This window comes from Colossoma macropomum, unplaced genomic scaffold (genome assembly GCF_904425465.1).
Source record: "Colossoma macropomum unplaced genomic scaffold, Colossoma_macropomum, whole genome shotgun sequence".
Classification (NCBI taxonomy): Eukaryota; Metazoa; Chordata; class Actinopteri; order Characiformes; family Serrasalmidae; genus Colossoma; species Colossoma macropomum.
Genome location: NW_023494805.1, coordinates 6,424,367 through 6,446,167, shown reverse-complemented (window position 1 = coordinate 6,446,167; position 21,801 = coordinate 6,424,367). Strand labels below are relative to the sequence as shown.

Below are 21,801 nucleotides of genomic sequence, written 5' to 3'. Positions count from 1 at the left end.
ATAGAGAGAAAGAGAGAGAGAGAGAGAGAGAGACAGAGAGAGAGAGAGAGAGAGAGAGAGAGAGAGAATGAACAAAATCAAAAATGAAATAAAATAATTGATTTTTTAAATTAATGATATAAAAACGGTTGAATACACGTTTGTGACTGTCACACTCAACCAACAGTATAAGGCAAGTGTGCTGGGACGGACAACCATTGCCCCCCTGCTGCCCCTTCTGCCCCTTCCTCCTCTCATTCACCCCCTCCCCCGCCCACTGCTTCTTTGCCCCGCCCCCTTTCGCCTCGTTTTCGCTTCACACTGAGCGACCGTTGCCGAGCAGATCCTTCATCTGCGCTGGACTCGGTGCTGCGGAGCTTCCTCAGCCTCACAGTCCCTCACACACATACTGCCTCACACACTGCCTCACACACTCCGAGATCCGCTCCAGCCCTGCTTCTGCCTCAGCCCGAGCGGAATATGGATCTACCTCTCAGGTTTACCCGGAGGACTCGTTACTGGGCTTGTTTGGAATAAGCGAGGCTGTGGAGGAGCTCAGGGGGCTTCAGCTGGGTGAGTAGACCACGGTGCTGTTACAGGTGTTCAGACCTTCATCTCCACACTGACCGGAAATGAAAGGGGAACCCATTTTTCAAAATGCCCCTATAATTTAGTGACTGAGATGAGTCAGTCAGAGTGGTTTGGTGTGAAATGGTTCAGTGTAGAGAAACTTACAGACTCAGATGTCTTTACAGTGGTGGTGATAGGAACCAGGGGTCACCATGACCACAGCGCAAATATACCCATTTACTATCAAAACCACCAGTCAACCTACACGAGTTTTTATGTTGATGATGGTGGTAAATCTGGAAAAATCTGGAAAAATAAGTTTTCTTGGAGGACTATTTTGCCTCACAACACCCTTCATTTGTATCCCTCCACCATTAATAGATAAATACTTGATCACAGTACCTTTTAGGCCAAAACTTTATTACAAAACTAGCACAAAACAGAGTCTCAGACATCATTCATAACCATTTCATGTAGTAACTTTCTGTGAGGGAGCTTTTAGAGGTGGACGTCTGGTTCCTATCACCACCACTGTGAGTGTTAGTTTCTCTAAAACAGAGCATTTCACAGCAAACCACTCTGAATGACTTAATGTACATTTTTACCACTCATTTATTCAGAAATTTTGAAAAATCGGTGGAGTTCCCCTTCTGCAGTATGTCTGCAGTGCGGGTTTTGGTCAGAAATGAGTCAGAAATAAGCTGGAATGCTGCTTAACAGGTTGATATTTGGTGTTTTATCTGACCAAGTGTGGTGATGGATGTGTTGCTGTGGACTGAATGTGATGCTGTGATGCTGGGAAGGTGCTGTGGTCTCTGAATTCAGCTCGTTTTTGCCTCCACGATGGCTTTTCTGTGATATAATTCGCGAAATAGCCCGTGTCAACTTTCCCCTTGGTCCTAATTTGAGTTTTTGGACAGCATTTCTGTCAGAGAGCTGCATCATTTGGAGCTGTAATGGCTGTGAGAGCAGATGGCTCACGCTGCTAATAGAGTCACTCACAGGCTGAAGTGAAGAACTGGTAAAACTGCATGATGTTGCTCCTCAGATAACCCACGACAAACAAGCCAGACACGTATGTGAGGGTCCGAGAAACGGCTTTGCTGTCTGAAGGTGAAGGGGGGGCTGCAGAGAGCACTCCTCTGCTCTGAGGGATTAAAGGAAGAATCCTTTAATCATGCAAAGGGTTCCTTGAGTGTTAATGGTTCTATACACATTTTTATGTGGATGATGGTGATAAATCTGGAAAAATAAGTTTTCTTGGGGGGGACTATTTTGCCTCACAACACCCTTCATTTGTATCCCTCCACCATTAATAGATAAATAATTGATCACAGTAAGTTTTCAGCCAAAACTTTATCACAGAACTATCATAAAACAGTGTCTCGGACATCATTCATAATCATTTGATGTACTGACTTTCTGTGTGGGAGCTTTTAGAGGAGGACGTCTGGTTCCTATCACCACCACAGTGACTGTAAGTTTCTATATAGCACCTTTTTGAAAAAGGTTCTTCTTTTGGTACAAGCTTGACATTGTAACAATAGCAGAACCCTTTTTTTTCAAAAATATATATAATATATAATATAATATATATATAATCGTCTATAGAACCATCAACAGCACATTCTCTATCAGTCTGAAGAACGCTTTCACACCGCAGAGAACGCTTTAATCATGGAAAGGGTTCTTTCAGTGTTAATGGTTCTATACAGAAACATTGTCTTTACTAAAGAACCCTTGAAGAATCATTTTTAAGAGTGTACTGTTGAATCAACACTGGTTCCTCAAGGTTTCTTTAGTAAAGAAAATGGTTTTATATAGAACCACAAACACTCAAAAAACCCTAAATGGTTCTTTGCATGGTGAAATGGTTCTTCAGATTGATGGAGAATGTGCTGTAGATGGTTAAATGTAGAACCTTTTTGAAAATAGTTCTATATAGCACCCAGAAGAGTTCTTCTATTGTTATGATGCTAAGCATGTAACAATAGAAAAACCCTTTTTGGGTGCTAACCCTTTTCAGAAAGGTTCTACATGTAACCATCTATAGCACATTCTCCATCAATCTGGAGAACCATCTCTTTTAAGAGTGTAGGGATGCACCGATATGGGAGTTGGTACAAGTACCTAAGGGTCAACCATATGGTAAAAATATTATATCTTGATACATCAGTACATTCTCACGATACATGATATGCATCATGATATTTAGTTTTTCTGAGATTTAGTAAGTTGGAACAGACAAAATGGGATATATTATTAAAATACTATAATAATAATAATAATAGAAATAATAATAAACCTATGACTACACTGATTTTTATTCAGTGTTTTACAAATTGCATTGCACTAAATCCAATCAAACAGGCCTAATTATGCTCACTTTGTAGTGAAATGTGCAGTTAGTCCAGATTCTTTAAGTACTGATTATATCCACAATATACTCAGAAAAGCATATTGTGGCAAAATTTATCATGATAATGATACAATATCATCATATTGCCCATCCCTAATAGTAACCCAGCCTCACCTAAACATTCAGCTCTTCAAGACTACAATAAATATGCCATATAATATAAGCATTAGTGTAAGTATTAGTACGTAGTATCAGTATCTAAACATCTGTCCACTGCTGATCATTTTTCAAAGCATGTTTCTGATATCATTGTGCATCCCTACAATAAGCCAGTGACCAAAACACAACTTCTCCTCATAGATATCTTTAATTGCATTAATGAGGCTCTATGCTCAGTTAACCTCCGTGTGATTTGGATCTGTGCTGTTTTCATTAGTTACTCGTGGTTCAGCAGAGAATCAGTGACGGAGATGATGGAGCCGAAACAAATTCCTCCCTGAAATAAAGCTGAACTGATGTGAGTTAAGTGTGCGCATGTCAGTGTGGAGAAAATTAATTCTCAGGGTTTTAAATATGATCTAAATGTGGCAACGTTTTGGGCTATGATTTAATAGACCCTTAAAAGAGAACCAGTCATTTAGGCTTTGAGTCCATTTTTAGTTTTCCCGTCAAATTTGAACCCCCAAAACATCAGATATTCTACACCGTCTATTCATTCATTAAACATGTGGGTCAAGTTCATGGTTTGATCATGTTGCTATACAGTGATCCATCATAAGCTTTTTTGTGTAGAAATAGGTCAGCATAATTAAGGGTCTATAAGCTGGAGACACATCAGTCTCAGATTTGGAAGAGAATGGAGTGGAGTCTGTCCAGCTCAACCAGCAGGGGCATTTTCATGGTTCACTGGAAGAAACTTCCAGAATTGCAGTTTTTTTCAGTCAGTGAGTATTTTGGGACTAAGGTCTGTCAAACTATTGCATAATAGTGAGTGAGTTCATGTTGTTTTATTAATTTCCTTATGTGAAAATGGGACATTGCAGTTATTACATAATAGCCTGGTCACAGTTATTTGAGCTGATTGCAGTTATTTAAGCTGACCGCAGTTGTTTTCCACAAATAGAATTTGATGGTGAGTAATGTTTGTTAATAACGCCGTTAGAGGGCGGCGCTGAGTAACGTTGGTTTATTTGCCGTTTGTTAATGACACCTTTAGAGGGCGACGGTGAGTAACGTTGGTTCATTTGACTTTCGTTAATAACGCCTTTAGAGGGCGATGGCGAGTAACCGTGGTTCATTTGACGTTCGTCAATAACACCTTTAGAGGGCGATGGCGAGTAACCGTGGTTCATTTGATGTTCGTTAATAACACCTTTAGAGGGCGATGGCGAGTAACCGTGGTTCATTTGATGTTCGTTAATAACACCTTTAGAGGGCGATGGCGAGTAACGTTGGTTCATTTGACTTTCGTTAATAACGCCTTTAGAGGGCAATGGCGAGTAACCGTGGTTCATTTGACGTTCATTAATAACGCCTTTAGAGGGCGATGGCGAGTAACCGTGGTTCATTTGATGTTCATTAATAACGCCTTTAGAGGGCGATGGCGAGTAACCGTGGTTCATTTGACGTTCGTTAATAACGCCTTTAGAGGGCGATGGCGAGTAACCATGGTTCATTTGACGTTCGTTAATAACGCCTTTAGAGGGTGACGGCGAGTAACGTTGGTTCATTTGACGTTCGTTAATAACACCTTTAGAGGGCGGCGGCGAGTAACCGTGGTTCATTTGACGTTTGTTAATAACGCCTTTAGAGGGCGGCGCTGAGTAACGTTGGTTCATTTGACATTCGTTAATAACACCTTTAGAGGGCGGCGGCGAGTAACGTTGGTTCATTTGACGTTTGTTAATAACACCTATAGAGGGTGGCGGCGAGTAAAGTTGGTTCATTTGACGTTAGTTAATAACACCTGTAGAGGGCGATGGCGAGTAACCGTGGTTCATTTGACGTTCATTAATAACGCCTTTAGAGGGCGGCGCTGAGTAACCGTGGTTCATTTGACGTTCGTTAATAACACCTTTAGAGGGCGGCGCTGAGTAACGTTGGTTCATTTGACGTTTGTTAATAACACCTTTAGAGGGCGACGGTGAGTGACTTGTTTATTTGAGCTGTTTCTGTCTTCTATTAGGAGCTTCTTAGTATCGACAGTTAGGAGGCAAGATAGCTTATTTGGTCACTTTAGGCTTGTTTTTTTTTTCAAATTGTTAAACATGGTTAAACACTGTTTTCCGTGTTTGTAAAACAGCTCTTGGTCTGTGAATCATCCATTTTCATAAAAATTATGTTCTATACTTCTCTCACTGATCACATTTAATTGTTGTTGCCGTGCACTCTGGCTGTAAGAGATTAGAGTTGGGGGGCTCTTTCTAGCCGTAAACTGGAAGCACATCAGGAGTGGAAATCTGGTTTCCCAAACATATGGTGGAGATGAGCACATGCGCTTTGTTCGACGCCTTTGTCTGTTAATTCCCCTTCTCCCGGAGGCTCAGCGGAGATGGCACGGGATGCAGTGAACTTGGCTGGCAACATCTGGCACGGCAGAGAGGTTTGGAGGGTGAGTCGCAGAGGGAGCATCATCTGCCCTCGCGCTCAGACACGACGCCCTACCCCTCCGCCCCACAAGCCCCCCCACTTGCACGCTCCTGCAGGACCAATCACTCGCTGCTCCTCTCGGACATCCAGTAACAACACAACGGAGACCGAGCGTGCCGAACTAATGAATCATTAAGACGCCGCTCGGCCGAGAGGCACGCACGCTGCCATATGAATGCCTCTCGGCCCACGGAGTGATGAGCTACTTTGTAGGTCTGCTGCAGTGTGAGAGATAAAGCTCTGCAAAACACACTGCAGCCTTGGCAGCTGCCCATGTTATTCATTCTAAAGTCGGATGTTAAAATAGCTAAAATCAATTTCATTGGATTGTCCCGCACAAAACTCATGAAAACTTTTTCGAATCAATTCCTCAGCACTGAGCTATTGAAAGGACTCAAGCCAGTCATTTGGGGAGGTAAATCATTTCCAAACTACTCAACCCCTTAACAAGCCATTTGGCGTTTAACCCCTTAAATGGTCAGGGCCGACCGGCAGGCCCAAAGTTTTATTACACACTTCTATAACCTAAGAATAGCTCCAATAGTTTACACTGAAGTCCCTGTAGTTACTGAAAAGTAAACCTTTGTATGAAATAAACCTGGAATGTTGAGGGGTTAAATTGGTGTATTATTCAGGTAAGGTAAGACTTACACCTACCTATATTTTATAGGGATGTCCAGTCCAGTCCACTCTGATTTAAGTACTTTAATACTGAGTCTCCGCTGATACTGTTCCGATCCAATACATACATATATATATACATATATATATATATATATATATATATATATATACAACCTCACAGTTTAAGTAAGATACTCTATGTGCTCTATGAATTATTGATGTTAATTAATAACAACCTCCTTTACTTGTGCATGTGCTTTAGTCTGTGCATAATGTGACACTCTAGACTGATACATTTTGTTTTTTGCTATACATTTTATTTATAATGTGTTATGCTTAATATTGACTCATGATCCTGCTGATTGACCTCCCTGATGATTCGGCCACTAATTATTTTAAAATGCTGCAGTGAAATCACTGTTTTTATATATACGTCATGACAAACTCTGAACTGATACCGTTTTTTTTTGGACTATTTACATGAAATGACTATTTTATAGTACATTTAATTATATCATGTCATTGTTTTTTACCGACTACAAGTATTGTCAAGCTAGTGCTGGACGATATGACCTCAAATCAGTATCACGATTAATTGAATATTTTACCTTGATTATGATTAATGAACGATTATTTTGTTTTTGTTTTTTGTTTGTTTGTTTTTTTTTGCCCTCATAGTTCACTGAGAAGGTTTGTACTGTAAATATGCTCTGCATATCTTAGTGTAAATCATCTCAACATCCAGATCGGAATTTACGTGACTTTTAATCCAACTCGACATTCGTTATAAATTCGCGATGCTGAGACCACATAAACATTTGGGGTGATATTTCTGTACAAAAATGAGAAGAGACTCATCCAAAACACCTCAGTGTTTAAAGAGATTCTGAAAGAAATGGCCGAACGTGGCTGGACAACGAGGCTGTAGTGTCAAAGAACAGTTAAAAGTCTGAAAGCAAAGTTAAAAGAATCCGAGGACACGAACCAAAGAAGTGACCGCGCCCTTTTAACAGCGAGCTTGAACGCATTCTGGCTGTTGAGCCCAGCTGTCAGTCAGTGAAGGTTCATGATGGTTCCTTTGATGCTGGTGAAGACGAAGCTGAGCCCTTTGGGAGCGACTGGCGTTCGTTCAGTCATGATTGTTTACCTCTTGATGAGCCACGTGAAGCAATGTGACGCGTTGTTCTTTTGCTCATGCGGGTCACATTTAAAAGATATTGTGAACAGCCAAATAGCCAACAGATTTGGTGAGTTCACCTGCTGTGTGAACATAGCCTTAGCTTCCATGTCGCAGACTGGACGTGGCGGAGTCACCTGACAACATGCGCGGTAGTAAGTTTTTAAGGTGACCGTGCATGAACACACAGAGTGGGGAAAAGATTAACAGAATGAAAAAATAATATTGTCATAATAACCGACATGGGCAAGATTACGTCGGTTAGAGGTTCTGAATGTCGGTTCGAGTTACTTTTCGATTAATCGTCCCGCCCTATGTCAAGCCCTTTTCAAGTAAAGCCTCATTTCTTGTTTTAACCGGGAGCGTCTGGCTGGTTCTGTCCCCTTACAGCCTCTAGTAGAGCACAAAATGCATAACAAATGATCAGAAATACTATAAATAGGCTTAATATAGCTGTAAAAGTCAATGTGACTCAGAAATCATAACACATTTTCCCTCTTTACCATGACATATTTCTGAGTTAACCCCTTAATATCTCAGGCTTATTACATACCAAGGCTTATTATTCAGTAACTACAGGGACTTTAAGGCAAACTGGTTGAGCTATTCTTAGATTATAGAAGTGTGTAATAAAACCGTGGACCCCCTTAAAATGCTGGCCCTGGCATTTTAAGTGGGTTAAACACAGTATCAGGGAGCGTCTCTGAGCAAGCTGGAAGTTCTCTCTCTATTATAGGTGGGGGTGGTGGGAGGAGGAGGTAAAACTTGATGTTATCGGATTATATATCAGATAATGTTGTCATGTGACAGAATCAAAATCTTTTATAGGTTTAAAAGTCTGAGATTGATTGAATATAATGGGGAAAGCAAGACTCTTGTCTTGTAAATGGTAAGGTGGGCTAGATTTATGTAACAGTATGGCTAGTTACAGAGCTGGATCAGATTCAGGACTCTAAAGTTGGTAATACAGGGAGATTCACTTGAAAGAGGCCCCGAATATTCTGTAATAACTCTCGCTAGGACGAAGCAATCTGAACCCAACAACGTGCAATGAGCTCCTCAGTATATGGAGCTTCGAACAAGCTGGGATGCCCCTGCATTGGAGCGATGAGGTAGGCGCCGGACAGCCGTTGTGACGTTTAACCTCTGTTTGCAACTTTTTTTGGTTCAGATTGCTTCAAACCAACGGGAGTTACAGCAGAATATTCAGGGCCTCTTTCGAGAGAATCTCCCTGTAGTTTGTTACTGAAGCTTCACCCATTCATTCCTCTGTCAAACACTGACTTTTAAATGACTGCAGAATCATGGCCGTTTAGAGCTGCAGCACTTAATGAGGTGGCTTATCATCAAATTAGCACACTGTAATTACGAGGCTGTTTAGTGTAGGTTATTGTAATGTCATGCTCTTTGATATTTCCTAACTGTGTTGAGTGTCATAACCCCAAAGATCTGATATGTTAATGAACTGTCATATCACACTGGGAAAATGCTGTAGATGTGCTCATATTAGGCATTGCAAAGTGTTGTTTTGAATCATTATTATGATATTGGCCTTTGCAATAGTTTGCAAAAGACTACAGTATACAAATCCGAATGAGCTTTCTAACCAATCACAGTGCTTTTACTGTGTGCTGTGATCATCCTGACCAATCACAGGTCCAGATGTGTGTTTCTGTGGGTGTTTTGATGGATCAAGGTATTCACATAAGTCAATTATTTTGGTCAAAATAATGTAGGACAGTCTAAGCTAAACCACAATATTACCGCTAGTATTTTGACCATATAGTGCAGCTGTACTTCTGATAAGGTTATTTTGAGACATGGGCCACCGCTGCTCACACCTCAGGCAAACCTTAACGTCTTGACGTGAGGCTGAATAAAGTAAACACAATTTTAGATCTTACCGTGTAGCTTAAAGGGTAGACAGGCCCACTGGCCCTGCTGTGATGAATACAATGGGAGCCCAAAGGAAGTAACCAGGCTTAAATAAAGGTTAAGTGCTGCTGTTATTCATTGCTGCTTCAAGGGGCTGCGCAGTAAGATGACCCCACACTTGCTTTTGCACATGCATCAGTCGCCCCCTCAAGGTTTCATCCCAGGAGGACGAACGACCCATAAAACACAGAGCCTTCACACTCCTGCCAGCTATTCAGAGGTGTTGAAGTGGAACGAGCTAACAGTTAATCCTGTGTGGAGTGATTTTTTGGGGACTGTGTAGTTCTAGAAAAGAGCAGACAACCTCAACCCTGTCTTTGAGTTCGTTCCAGCTGATTTTTGCCAGATGGTTTCAGAGATAATTGTTGAACGTAGCATGTTTATGAGTGTTAATGTTAGCACTGTCAGCTCTCTGTTAAAGCTGTAGCTAACTGGGCTAAAGCTAAAGCTTTAGAAGAAAAAAACCTACTTTACTTTTACTGTAAGTCGATGGAACCAGACTTTTTCCAAGTAATTTTGGGTCACTTCTTTTAGTCCATTCATCATGAAATGTACACATAACGTAAAGGGTAACAGGCATTTTCAAATTATGTCAAAAACTGACAAATGTCAAAAATGGAGATACAAGGTTTTCTTCCGACAGCAGTGATATATATAACTTAAATATAACATTTTACTGCAAATTTTTGGAAATGATAAAGCAGAAAGTATAAAATGTTTTGTATCTTTTTGACACCTAAAAAGCTACTTATATGGTCAGTAATGGTTTATTTGTTCAGAGAAAAAAAAACATTTACATATTATAATAAATACAAACAACGTTAATGCAATAAGTAGTGCATGTTTGTTTAACCATTTCCTCCATTCTCCTCATGACAGCCCAGTATTGTATGGAGCTGTCACTTAATATCTGGTTTGGCTAATAAATACTTCATTATATGAAATCAGATGTGCTGATGATGGAATTCAACAAATACATGTGATGGCTGGGTGTGCCTTTGTTTTTCAAACTAACACAAAATATCAATTACTTTTTGAAAACAAGAAATATATAATGTTTTGTTCCTTTAGGTTGTGGTAGAGAAAATTTCCCACTGTTTCTGCTGGTTTCCGAGAGTGCGACATACAGTCTGAGGAAAATTATCAGCTTTTTCTGTACAGCTTAAAGTTTCCTGATGAGTTGTAAAGTTGAAAATGTAACACTTCATGGTTTCTGACAGGCATCTTTAGCTGAATTCCGAGCGACAGTGCTATACACATTTAAATATGTATAGCATGTGGTGTTTCTTTGGAACTCACTCACTCCTGCACATGTGGCAGTCTGGAGTTTCTTCACAGGGGGAGCTTTTACTATGCTAGTCGCTTTTGTGTGCTTCATTTAGAGAGAAGAAACAGCCCTGAACCCACACCAGCAGGAGCTCACGAATGTACGCTTGCAGTTCCAAACAAGAAGTGAAAAACTTTATTACCAAAAGATATTGAGTTACTCAAGGTACAGGGAGATTCACTCGAAAGAGGCCCCGAATAGTCTGTTGTAACTCCCGTTAGGATGAAGCAATCTGAACCAAAAAATACGCTACATACCTTATACCTTATACATGCATTCGTGAGCTCCTTCTGGTGTGAGTTCATGGCTGTTTCTTCTCTCTAAATACGATATCCACTGTATTATCTTAGTTTCAATGTATTTTGGTCCTTTTATTCATAACAAGCATAAAAAATTGCAAATAGTATGCTAATGTTGCGGTAGCTAGCTAGCTAAATTTCCTGTTCCACCCTAATAAGGTAGGTGCTGGACAGCCGCCGTTGGTCTCTCAACAAAAATCAGGACACCCTACCCCTAGATGTGAATGGGCAAAATGGAGGGGTAAGGGCTAAGTGGTAGGGGCAGGGGGTGAAATGGGACTGGGCCCGTGTGCATGTCTTTGCATGAGACTGGGGGAGGGGCGGCATAATTGGTAATCCTGCCTTTTTTAAGAAATGAATTTCTTAAAACAAGAACACAAGTTTTGTGTTCCACAATTTGTGGTTATTTATACTAGTAATTAAAAAAATAAAAATGTGATTTAATAATAATTATTAAAGCAATTTCTACAGGCATGAGTAGCTTAAATCACAGACCCTAAAATGTCCATGTAAAAGTCCATGCAGTCCTCTCTAGAATATTCAGGAAAACAGTAGACATAAGACAATTCAACTCCATAGACAGCTGTTGTTAGACGTTGTTATTAGTCTATTATTACATCAGAAACTCGCAGTTTTTACTAGTGTGAGTCACCGGTTGATTGACAGCTTGGTGGATTGATTACTCTCAGCATGTCTAGGTGCAGCAGGGTTGTTATGCTCATTATTAGCTCTCTGGGATGGAGGAGGAACACACTGAGTTTGCAGCGGTTTCTCATTGTCCTTCATTCCGGTTGCCAGCGCTGGTTTAATCATTCTTCTGTGACCCGAAAGAGACAAACGGCACTGCACGGAGGGTCTAATTACCTCCACAAACGAGCTTTCTTTTGAGTGTATTTTTTCTGTGTGGGAACAGATTAGAGTGCCACTCATCATCATATGGAAGAGGGCATCATGCAGCGTGATGATCAAGTCACTTTATTCTGCCACATGAAAGGGATTCACTGATGTGCGAGGCTCTTTAGATGCTCTTCAGGACAGTACATTTTCAGTGTTGCTGTGTAGGATTGGGTACAGTGGTGATATTTATCATTATTGTGATACATTATGCTACAGTATGGTTTTCTGGGCATATTGTGTATATGAGCAATGCTTCACAGACAGTGATTGATGGTGTGTTTCATTACAAACAGAGCATTAATCCTTATATTCATAGCAGTGTTGTAGTACTCAAGTTCGGTCTCGAGACCGTAAATGAACGGTCTTGGTCTTGTCTGGGTCTTGGTGTAAGGTAGACTCGATCTTGTCTCAGTCTTGGTGTAAGGTGGACTTGGTCTTGTCTTGGTCTTGGTGTAAGGTGGACTCGGTCTTGTCTCGGTCTTGGTTTAAGGTGGACTTGGTCTTGTTTGGGTCTTGGTGTAAGGTGGACTCAATCTTGTCTCAGTCTTGGTGTAAGGTGGACTTGGTCTTGTATTGGTCTTGGTGTAAGGTGGACCCGGTCTTGTCTCTGTCTTGGTTTATGGTGGACTTGGTCTTGTTTGGGTCTTGGTGTAAGATGGACTTGATCTTGTCTCAGTCTTGGTGTAAGGTTGGCTTGGTCTTGTCTCAGTCTTGGTGTAAGATGGACTTGATCTTGTCTCAGTCTTGGTGTAAGGTGGACTTGATCTTGTCTCAGTCTTGGTGTAAGATGGACTTGGTCTTGTCTGGGTCTTAGTGTAAGATGGACTCGGTCTTGTCTGGGTCTTGGTGTAAGATGGACTCGGTCTTGTCTGGGTCTTGGTGTAAGGTGGACTTGATCTTGTCTGGGTCTTGATGTAAGGTGGACTTGGTCTTGTCTGGGTCTTGGTGTAAGATGGACTTGATCTTGTCTCAGTCTTGGTGTAAGATGGACTCAGTCTTTTCTGGGTCTTGGTGTAAGGTGGACTCGGTTTTGTCTCGGTCTTGGTGTAAGGTGGACTCGGTCTTGTCTCAGTCTTGGTGTAAGGTGGACTTGATCTTGTCTGGGTCTTGGTGTAAGGTGGACCTGGTCTTGTCTCAGTCTTGGTGTAAGATGGACTTGATCTTGTCTCAGTCTTGGTGTAAGGTGGACTCGATCTTGTCTCGGTCTTGGTGTAAGGTGGACTTGGTCTTGTCTCAGTCTTGGTGTAAGGTGGACTCGATCTTGTCTCAGTCTTGGTGTAAGGTGGACTCGGTCTTGTTTCATTCTTGGTGTAAGGTGGACTTGATATTGTCTCAGTCTTGGTGTAAGGTGGACTTGGTCTTGTTTCATTCTTGGTGTAAGGTGGACTCGGTCTTGTCTCAGTCTTGGTGTAAGGTTGGCTTGGTCTTGTCTCAGTCTTGTTGTAAGGTTGGCTTGGTCTTGTCTGGGTCTTGGTGTAAGGTGGACACGATCTTGTCTCAGTCTTGGTGTAAGGTGGACTCGGTCTTGTTTCATTCTTGGTGTAATTGTTCATTGATTCCAAGATTTAATCATCTCTTGAGAGAAGATCAGAATGTTATTATTACTATGTTTTCATTTAATCATAAATTGGATGTATGTTGCTTGGATTATATTCAGTTGACTTTAGTTGTTGATTCTGACTGAGTTTTAGAGAAGAAGGAACCGAGAAGAACCTCACCAGCATTTGCTTCCAAAAGTAATATTTTTAGATCATATATTAGTTAATGTTATATGTTACATATATATTTTACACAATAAAATATAACATCATTTATTAATATACATCATGTCTAATTGATGGTAATAAATGTACAATGAGCTACAAATGGATTTTCTTAAATTTTATATTCTGATTAAATCTTAATCTGGTCTTGGACTCAACTGCTATTACTCTTGCTCTTGACTGAGATTCGACGCGTCCAGGTTTTGATCTTGACTCGGGCTCAGCTCTACAACACTAATGCTTAGTTTTTTAAGATGTAGAATTAGTGGGGCTTTTCTTTTCCAGCTTACAAACCTAAGACACATAAAAGACATGGTGTGTATCATGTATTGTGAAAATGTCTTGTAAGTATCGTAATGTTATATTTTTGCCATATCACCCACCCCTGATGTTATACAAGTAAATAATACAAGAAAGAGACGGTCACAATGTAGCATTTTCACATAATAGCATTGTTAATTAAGGCAACTTTAAGTCACATTTTGATTGAACTTTGTCACAAAGACCTGGAAACCCTTCAGCTCCCTGATGTCGTTACAGTGATTCTGCCGCTTGGGTTCTAATGTAAAAGGAAAACAGTCTTATTGTCATTATTCATTATTACATTATTAGTTTTTTTCAGCTAATTAAAATTTAGAAAATATGATAATCTTAAGAAAATCCCAAAAAAAGAATTAGAGTACAGTAGGAAAGTTAGAGCACTAAAGTTGTGGTAAAGTTGCTGTCCAAGAAAAAAGAAGCATCTCCAAAATGCAAATTTACAGGAAAAGACAAAAAACATTGTTTACTTTCAATGTAAGTTAATGTAGAGATTTTATTCCAAGCAGTTTTGGAGCATTTTTATTGGTCCATTCATCATGAAGTCTTCACACGATGTGCGTGGCAGCTGCCGTACTGAAATTATGTAGAAAAATTAAAATCTGAAAAATGAAAGATGATCTTGATATGCTGCATCTGTGGCATATGATCAGTTACAACAGACAGTGCATGTGACACGTTTCCCTGTACCCAGTAAAACAACAGACAACCTTCTGAAGAACCTTCCCATTGGCTTCTGTCTTAGATGTTCTTTCGTTTTCTGCTCCTTTCTAAATACAAGGAAACACTGTTTTGTAGCTGTTACAGATGCAGCAGGGAGATTAGCTGAAATGCTCCTTTCCTATAAGAACAGCTTCAGCACTCAGAGGCTAATTTCATTAATGAATCTGATTTCAGCATCTTTCCACATTTTCAATAAATTATGCGCTGCAGGAGAGCTTCAGGCTCTTTTTCTTCCTCAGCTGCCATTATAGATCGTACATTCAATCAGCATGTTTCGTCCTTTATTAGGCTGGGAAATAAGTCACCCTGTTTGACCGCAGCAGAAAACCTCTAGAGCGGTCAGTTACTTTGAAGTCGTCAGCATTGAGCCAATGAGGCAGCTGCACTGTAGCCAGAATGAATGACATTGTTATTTAATTGAACCGTCCCTGGCAGTTTAATGCTAATGGGCTAACTTGTCTATGCTGCTGCTTTGGTCATTCCTGACCAGGGCTTTGTGTCTAATGGCAACTATTCATTTTAGATGATATGTTATCAGTTCATTATCTCATATTTAAATAAATATTTAGTAACTGCAATCCATGAAAAAGTATTTGCCCCCATCGTAATTTCCTCCATTTTTGCATATCTGTCAAACTATCTTTGTCCTAGATGTCATACAAATTGTAACAAGGAAAACATGAGAAAACACAGAAAATGTTTTAATTGTCATTACATTTTTTTGTAACACCTGTTATCATCTATATGTCAAAACATAATCGCCCCTCTAAACTTCAAAAACTGCTTGTGGCACCTTTAACAGCAACAAGTGTGACCAAACTGTGTCTCCTATAACTGGAGATCAGTCTTTCACAGCACTGTGGATGAATTCTGGCCCACTCTTCTTGGCAGAATTGCTTTACTTCAGCCACAGTTGAAGCCTTTCAAGCATGAACTGCCTGTTTGAAGTCCTGCCTCAGCATCTAAATGGAGGCCAGGGCTTTGACTAGGCTGCTCCAGATCCTTAATTTTGTTTCTTTTGAGCCATTTAGAGCTGGACTTGTACTTCTGATTGTTGCTGCAAGACCGAGTTGAGCTTCAGATTTTTGGTAGACAGAATTCTTGGTTACGTCATTAATGGCAAGTCACCCAGGCCTTGAAGCAGCAAAGCATTCCCACACCTTGACACTACCACCACCATGTTTTGTTGTTGGTAAGATGCCTTCTTTACCCCATCTTTCGAGTCATCAGTCCACAGATCATATTCCAAAATCTTAGGGGTTGTCAATGTGTTTCAAATGTGAGATGAGCCTTTTTGTTTTTGGAAAGCAGTGGTTTTCACCTTGCAACTCTCTCAATGCTACTATTTGCATAACTGCTGACCTTATCTTGGGTGGGAGTTGAGTGCAAATTCCTGAACCAATTTTTATGAACTAAAGTGGGGCTTAAAGCAGGGGGCAATGGTACACGTCAGTAGTCTCTGATGGACAACAAGCCTGTCATCAGCACATGGATGTAACATAAGTTATGGCTGAAAACTGCCTCTCAAAAGAGGTTCCATTAGCTAATGGTAGTGTCTTGTAAGCCAGCTTGTTTCATTGCTCACTTCAGATGTTAACAGAGATTAGAGGAATCTGAGCCTTGTTTATGATGGGTTTGCTTAAATCCAGCACCACATTTTAACAGGTTTGTCCCCAGACGTGTATTCTTGTTAGGAGATCGCATCTGACCCCACGAGACTAAATCAACTTAAGCTTAGCCTAATTGAAACATGAGATGCAGGCTGATTTTGGTCGGACTATTCGAGATAGATTTGGACAAATCTAAGTAGCTTCATCTCAATGTATGTTTTGAATCATTGTCTTGTTTCTTCACTGACTGTGGGACATTAGCTTCCAGGATTTGTTGATATTCAGAAGAATCCTTTCTACCCTCTTTCCCATTTCCTGTGCCACTAACTGCCACTCACAAAGCATACTAGATCCACCCTCATGCTTAACAGTCAGCAAGCTGTTCCTATCATCAAATACTGCTCTTTTTTTCTAAAAGTTCAATTTTTTGTTTAATCACATTACTTTATTACAAATTGCTGTGTTTGTCTAAATATTGCTTATTTATGATGTCTACTTTTGTGATGAAGTCGCAAGTAAGGTTTCCTTCTGATGATTCTTTCATGTAGATGATGTTTGTGCAGCAGTACTGCACAAATCTTCCTCAAGACCGTTGGCAGTGATGTGGGGGCTTTGCTTTGCATGGCTGACCAGTCTATGAGCAGGTTTTTATTTTAAAAGTTCTCCTTTACTTCCAGTTCTTAATGACATTTCAGATAGCAGAACATGTTTAGATATCTTTTATTGTGTTCTCTCACTTTGTTGGAGTAAATTATCTTCAGTTTCAGATCCTCCATCTGCCGCTTAGATGAGCCCATGGCTGTTGAGTGTCAGCACAACACCCTGAGAGGTTTGCAGGGTGACAGAATTTATTATGCTCTGCAGTTGTCTAAGTCTGACTTGGATTAAGGCCTAATGAGTCAAATTTGCTCTAAGCCCAAACGTTTGCACATGCCACATTTTATTTTAGTTATTTTGCAATATGTTGAATTCAGTGTAAATAAATGGTAATTGAACATTAAAATTAGTTGAAATGTGTCATATGTATCAAGTTTTTTTCACAAAACGTAATTTCACCAAGTTTGCCTAAACTGCCGCATGCAACTGTGTGTGCATAGTAACACGTCTAATGATTCACCTGAAAATAACCCCAAACTTTGATGTTTTGCTGGTGCTCTGACCCACTTTTCCTGAAGCACAAACAATATGTTGACATAGATCATGTGAAACAAGGATAGTTACAGTGCTAATTTAGTTCCCCAGATGTGTCCATTGACCCTAAAGTGATGAACCCCTTCCTAGATAATCTGTTTTCTTCCATCGCCCCCCCCCATCCCCCAGTAGGACCATTCTTATAGCACTCATGGTTTTCTTTAATCTGTCCTTTATTTCACCTTGTGTTATCTTTAATTAGGAAGTGTGTAGTTTGCTGTAGTTCCTTCAGGCAAGGAGGGTTCTCTGTACGTACCTCAGGAGACATTTGGGTCTTTGTGCCATCGTTTCATTTCATGTTTTATTTAAATATCCTCGCTCACCTCCCTTTCTTATGCATTGTTCCAGCAGCCTTTGGGGATGTCTTGGGAGGCTTAGGAGAATCCCAGAATCTGCTGTAATATGCATGTAAGAGTCAAAGACCAAGAAGAACAACTGCTGTCATCCTAAAATGTGGCCTCTTTGGCACTGGTGAGACATTTGTAGAAGACATTTGCTCTGGGCAGTGACACGGAACAAAACAGCTCAGGTATTTTAGGAAGCTGTGTCTGTCTCTGTTGTCCTTTCTGGTGATTTTGTAACAAAGCTGGCCACTGCTGCCAGGGCTTCAGCTAAGCCTTTATGAGCTGTTCTCTGATTTATGATAATATATATGTCAACTTATACAAAAGATAATGAAACAGTTGACACAAATATGATTGTATATAGTACTCTTTTGTATATTACCCACCCCTACGAAGTACCACATATGGATGTTACAGAGTCTTACTCTTTAGCTTCCATTTTTCCTGATGGAAATACAACCCCATTTCCGAAAAAAGTTAGGACCCTGTGCAAAATGTAAATAAAAACAAAACGCAATGATGTGCAAATCATTTAAATAATGTATTTCATTGAAAATAGTACAAAGACAACATATCAAATGTTAAAACTAAGAAATTTTATTGTTTTTTGAAAAATATATGCTCATTTTGAAATTGATGCCAGCAACACATTCCAAAAAAGTTGGGACGGGGGCAACAAAAGGCTGGTAAAGTTGTTTAATGCTAAAAAAAAATACCTGGTGGTTGATTGTCAACAGGTCAGTAACATGATTGGGTATAGAAAAGCATCCCAGAAAGGCTGAGTCTTCAGAAGTAAAGATGAGGAGGGGTTCACCCACTCTGTGAAAGACTGTTTTAGCAAACAGTGCAACCATTCAGAATAACGTTTCTCAACATAAAATAGCAAAGAACTTTTGCTTTTCATCATCTACGTACATAATAACATTAAGATTCAGAGACTCTCGAGAAATCTCTGTAGGCAAGGGACAAAGCCAGAAACCAGCATTTTCTGGCCACGATCTTCGGGCCCTCAGGTGGCCCTGCATTTAAAACAAACATGATTCTGTAGTGGAAATCACTGCATGGCCTCAGAAACACTTCTGAAAACCACTGTCTGTGAACACAGTTTGTCGCTGCATCCACAAATGCTAGTTAAAACTCTAAGACGCAAAGAAGGAATCATATAAATACAGGATCCAGAAACGCTGCCACCTTCTCTGGGCCTGAGTTCATTTAAAATAGACTGAGGTGAAGTGGAAAAGTGTCCTGTAGTCTGACAAATCAACATTTGAAATTCTGTTTAGAAATCATGGACACTGTGTCCTCCGGGCTAAAAACCACTCAGCTTGTTATCAGTGCACAGTTCAAAAGCCAGTATTCATGATGGTGTAGAGGTGCATTAGTGCACATGGCATGGGTGATGTGCACATCTGTGAAGGGCACTATTGACGCTGAACAGTAGATACATGTTTTGGCAACATATGCTGCCATCCAGACAACGTCTTTTTCAGGGAAGGCCTTGCTTATTTCAGCTTATTTAAAGAGTCCAGGCACTAAACTGACCTGCCTGCAGTCCAGACCTGTCACCACTGCAAACATTTGGCGCATTATGAAATGAAAAATACGACAAAGGAACTTTTGTTTTTAAGACTGCACATGCAGCCATAGCTACATCAGTGCATAGAAATGGCAGGAAAACCTCCCAGACCTTTTCACATCTGTGCATAGACATCATTGAATTCTGTTTAGCTTTTGATGGAAAGCCTAAAACTAAAAGTAGTCCTTGATTTTTTTTTACTTTTACAAATAAAATTCCAATTCAGCCTCCGACACGTTTGAAGGCCGTCTCGAAAGGAGAGCGAAATCCTGCGTGACTTTGTGTCCTGCTGAACAAAGTGACGTTGATTTCTCTTGTAAAGGAGCGATCCGGATCGCGGCGCATGAGCTAACACAGATTTTCCCTGACAGGAACGTAAATCCGTGTCCCATGGGTGCTCTCTCTTGAGCCATGCAAACTAGGCCACTGCCTCACTCTTCTTTTTACTAAACCTCTCCTGCACACGACGCGAAAGCAGCTGTCATTACATTATCACACTTTGCTCACGGTGGTAAATTGACAGACAGTTCGGGTGGGATGCGCATTTCAAGCGCGAGCGCATCCCTCTAGAAAAGATTTTGGCACCCCCACCTCCGTGCTCAGTGAAATCACGGCTGCCTCGACTTCAGCCTCCTTAATAAGATGAAGAAGGCCGTATGTGATTGAGTAAACAAACAGGATCCTGAGTCTTTTGAGGTCTTTGACAGGCGGCTCAGAAGCTGATGCTGTGGAAAAAAGAGAGGAGGAAAAAACACACAGAGAAGGAGAAGGAGAGGGAAGGCGCTCGTTAGCTCTGACCCAAATCAGCGGAAACACTGGAGCTGTTAAAACACGGAGCAGATTGGGCACGATGCTGACCTAGTTAGCACCGGTTTGAAGAGCAGTCGTACATCGCATTAAATCATTCTTCCGCCGAACGCAGGGAGCCTCTGCACTAATGAAAATTACATTACAGCAGTTCCACAGCAGCAGCAAAGAAGGCCTCCGCATTGATGTTTGAATGCCTCGTTGGCGGTCTGCGCGGGTCTGTCGATGGGGGACTTATGCCTCTGCTCAGAAGGGATTTGCAGCACTAGTACCCCAATCACAACTGGAGCTCTGGTGCTGCAGTGTGGTCTATTCTGACTTCACTTCAGAAACCAAACATGCAGGTGTTACAGTAGCTCGGTGGTGTTGGAGGGTCATCACACACCTGACAGCTGACATAGAATCTGATATTTAGCTGGGATAGTAAAATCACATGCTTGACGCTGCAAAACCACTAAACCAGAGGTGCCCAATTCTGGAGACACCCTGGGGAGTTCAGTTCCTACCAGGCATATGCTGAGAGAAAAATGAATGTCACGATAATTTCCTGACCTTTTACCACGGTTTACAATATAATCACAACACTATTTAGAGTAAACTACGTATATGAGGAAATACATATATATAGTGTGCTGAATGGAATTTATAATAGCAATAATGTGTGGGTAGATACGCATTTAGGGAATTTTGGTCTTTAAGCAAGCATCACTGATGGCTCAGTAGACCCATAGATCTTCCTATGGGCCCCATTAAAACAAGGGGTACCCAAAGACATGATGACCATTAAGAGTGTCAAGATAAATAGATTACAGAAATTAAAGATATTGCTGTACTGTTATCTACTGAGCCATCAGTGATGTTTGCTTGAAGACAAATACATGTGTGTACACATATATATATATATACACTACATTGCTGCTGTCAGAACAAAACCTTGTATCTCCATTTTTGTTGTTTTTCATTTTTTGACATAATTTCAAAATGTCTGTTTCCCTTTACATTATCTTCAAATGTCATGATGAATGGACCAAAAGCAATGGCCCAAAATGACTTGTCTTATCTGGTTCCATTGATTTACATTGCTACACTACTTAGCTGAACTAAGAACACTGTCTAACTACAGTTTCATTAGAAAGTGAGCATATTTAGGCCCGTTTAGCTGGATTTAGTGCAGCGCTGTCACGCTTCCCGGTTCTCATTTGGACTCTCATTCCGTGGCCGACTCCACTTCCCAGAATCTCTCAATTTGTCATGTGACTCCACCAACCAATCACAAGCCAACCAGCAGATCTCAGTCACCTGAGTATTGATTATCATCACCTGTGTTTCTATGTGTATAAGTCTGTCTGTTTGTAGTATCGCCTTTGTCTTTGTGAAGTATCGCCTCTGTTCCATCATCGCATACCAAGCCTTTCTCTTGTTCCATAGCTACCCTGAGTATGGCCTTGTTTTGTTTCTCATTACTGATTCTCGGATTTGTTCCTTTGACTAAGTCTACCTGTGTGTTTGCTTTTTGGTTTGACTCGGTTGTCGTCGTCACCCATGTATTGTGTTTTGTTAATCTGGTGAGTGTCTGATTCGTCAACCCAGCGATACAAGTGCAGTTTGTGTAACACTGAATAAAAATCATTGTAGTTGAAGCATTATTATTAT

General features: G+C 40.6%; 2 protein-coding genes across 2 annotated transcripts in view; one reads left to right on the top strand and one right to left on the bottom strand.

Moving 5' to 3' along the window:
- The first annotated feature begins 330 nt into the window (after positions 1-330).
- dab1b (DAB adaptor protein 1b) overlaps positions 331-21,801 on the top strand; it is an 83,165-nt gene continuing 61,694 nt past the window's right edge. The window contains 1 exon segment of the mRNA XM_036596898.1: positions 331-552. The gene's annotated coding sequence lies outside the window, so the exon portion shown is untranslated.
- LOC118826083 (mucin-2-like) lies at positions 12,434-13,369 on the bottom strand. The gene has a single exon (XM_036596970.1). The coding sequence runs from the start codon at positions 13,367-13,369 to the stop codon at positions 12,434-12,436; it is 936 nt and encodes a 311-aa protein (XP_036452863.1).

What these genes read in the sequence shown, in the direction of transcription:
- LOC118826083 (XM_036596970.1), bottom strand. Translation starts at nt 13,369, where the DNA reads ATGAACAATTACACCAAGAATGAAACAAGACCGAGTCCACCTTACACC.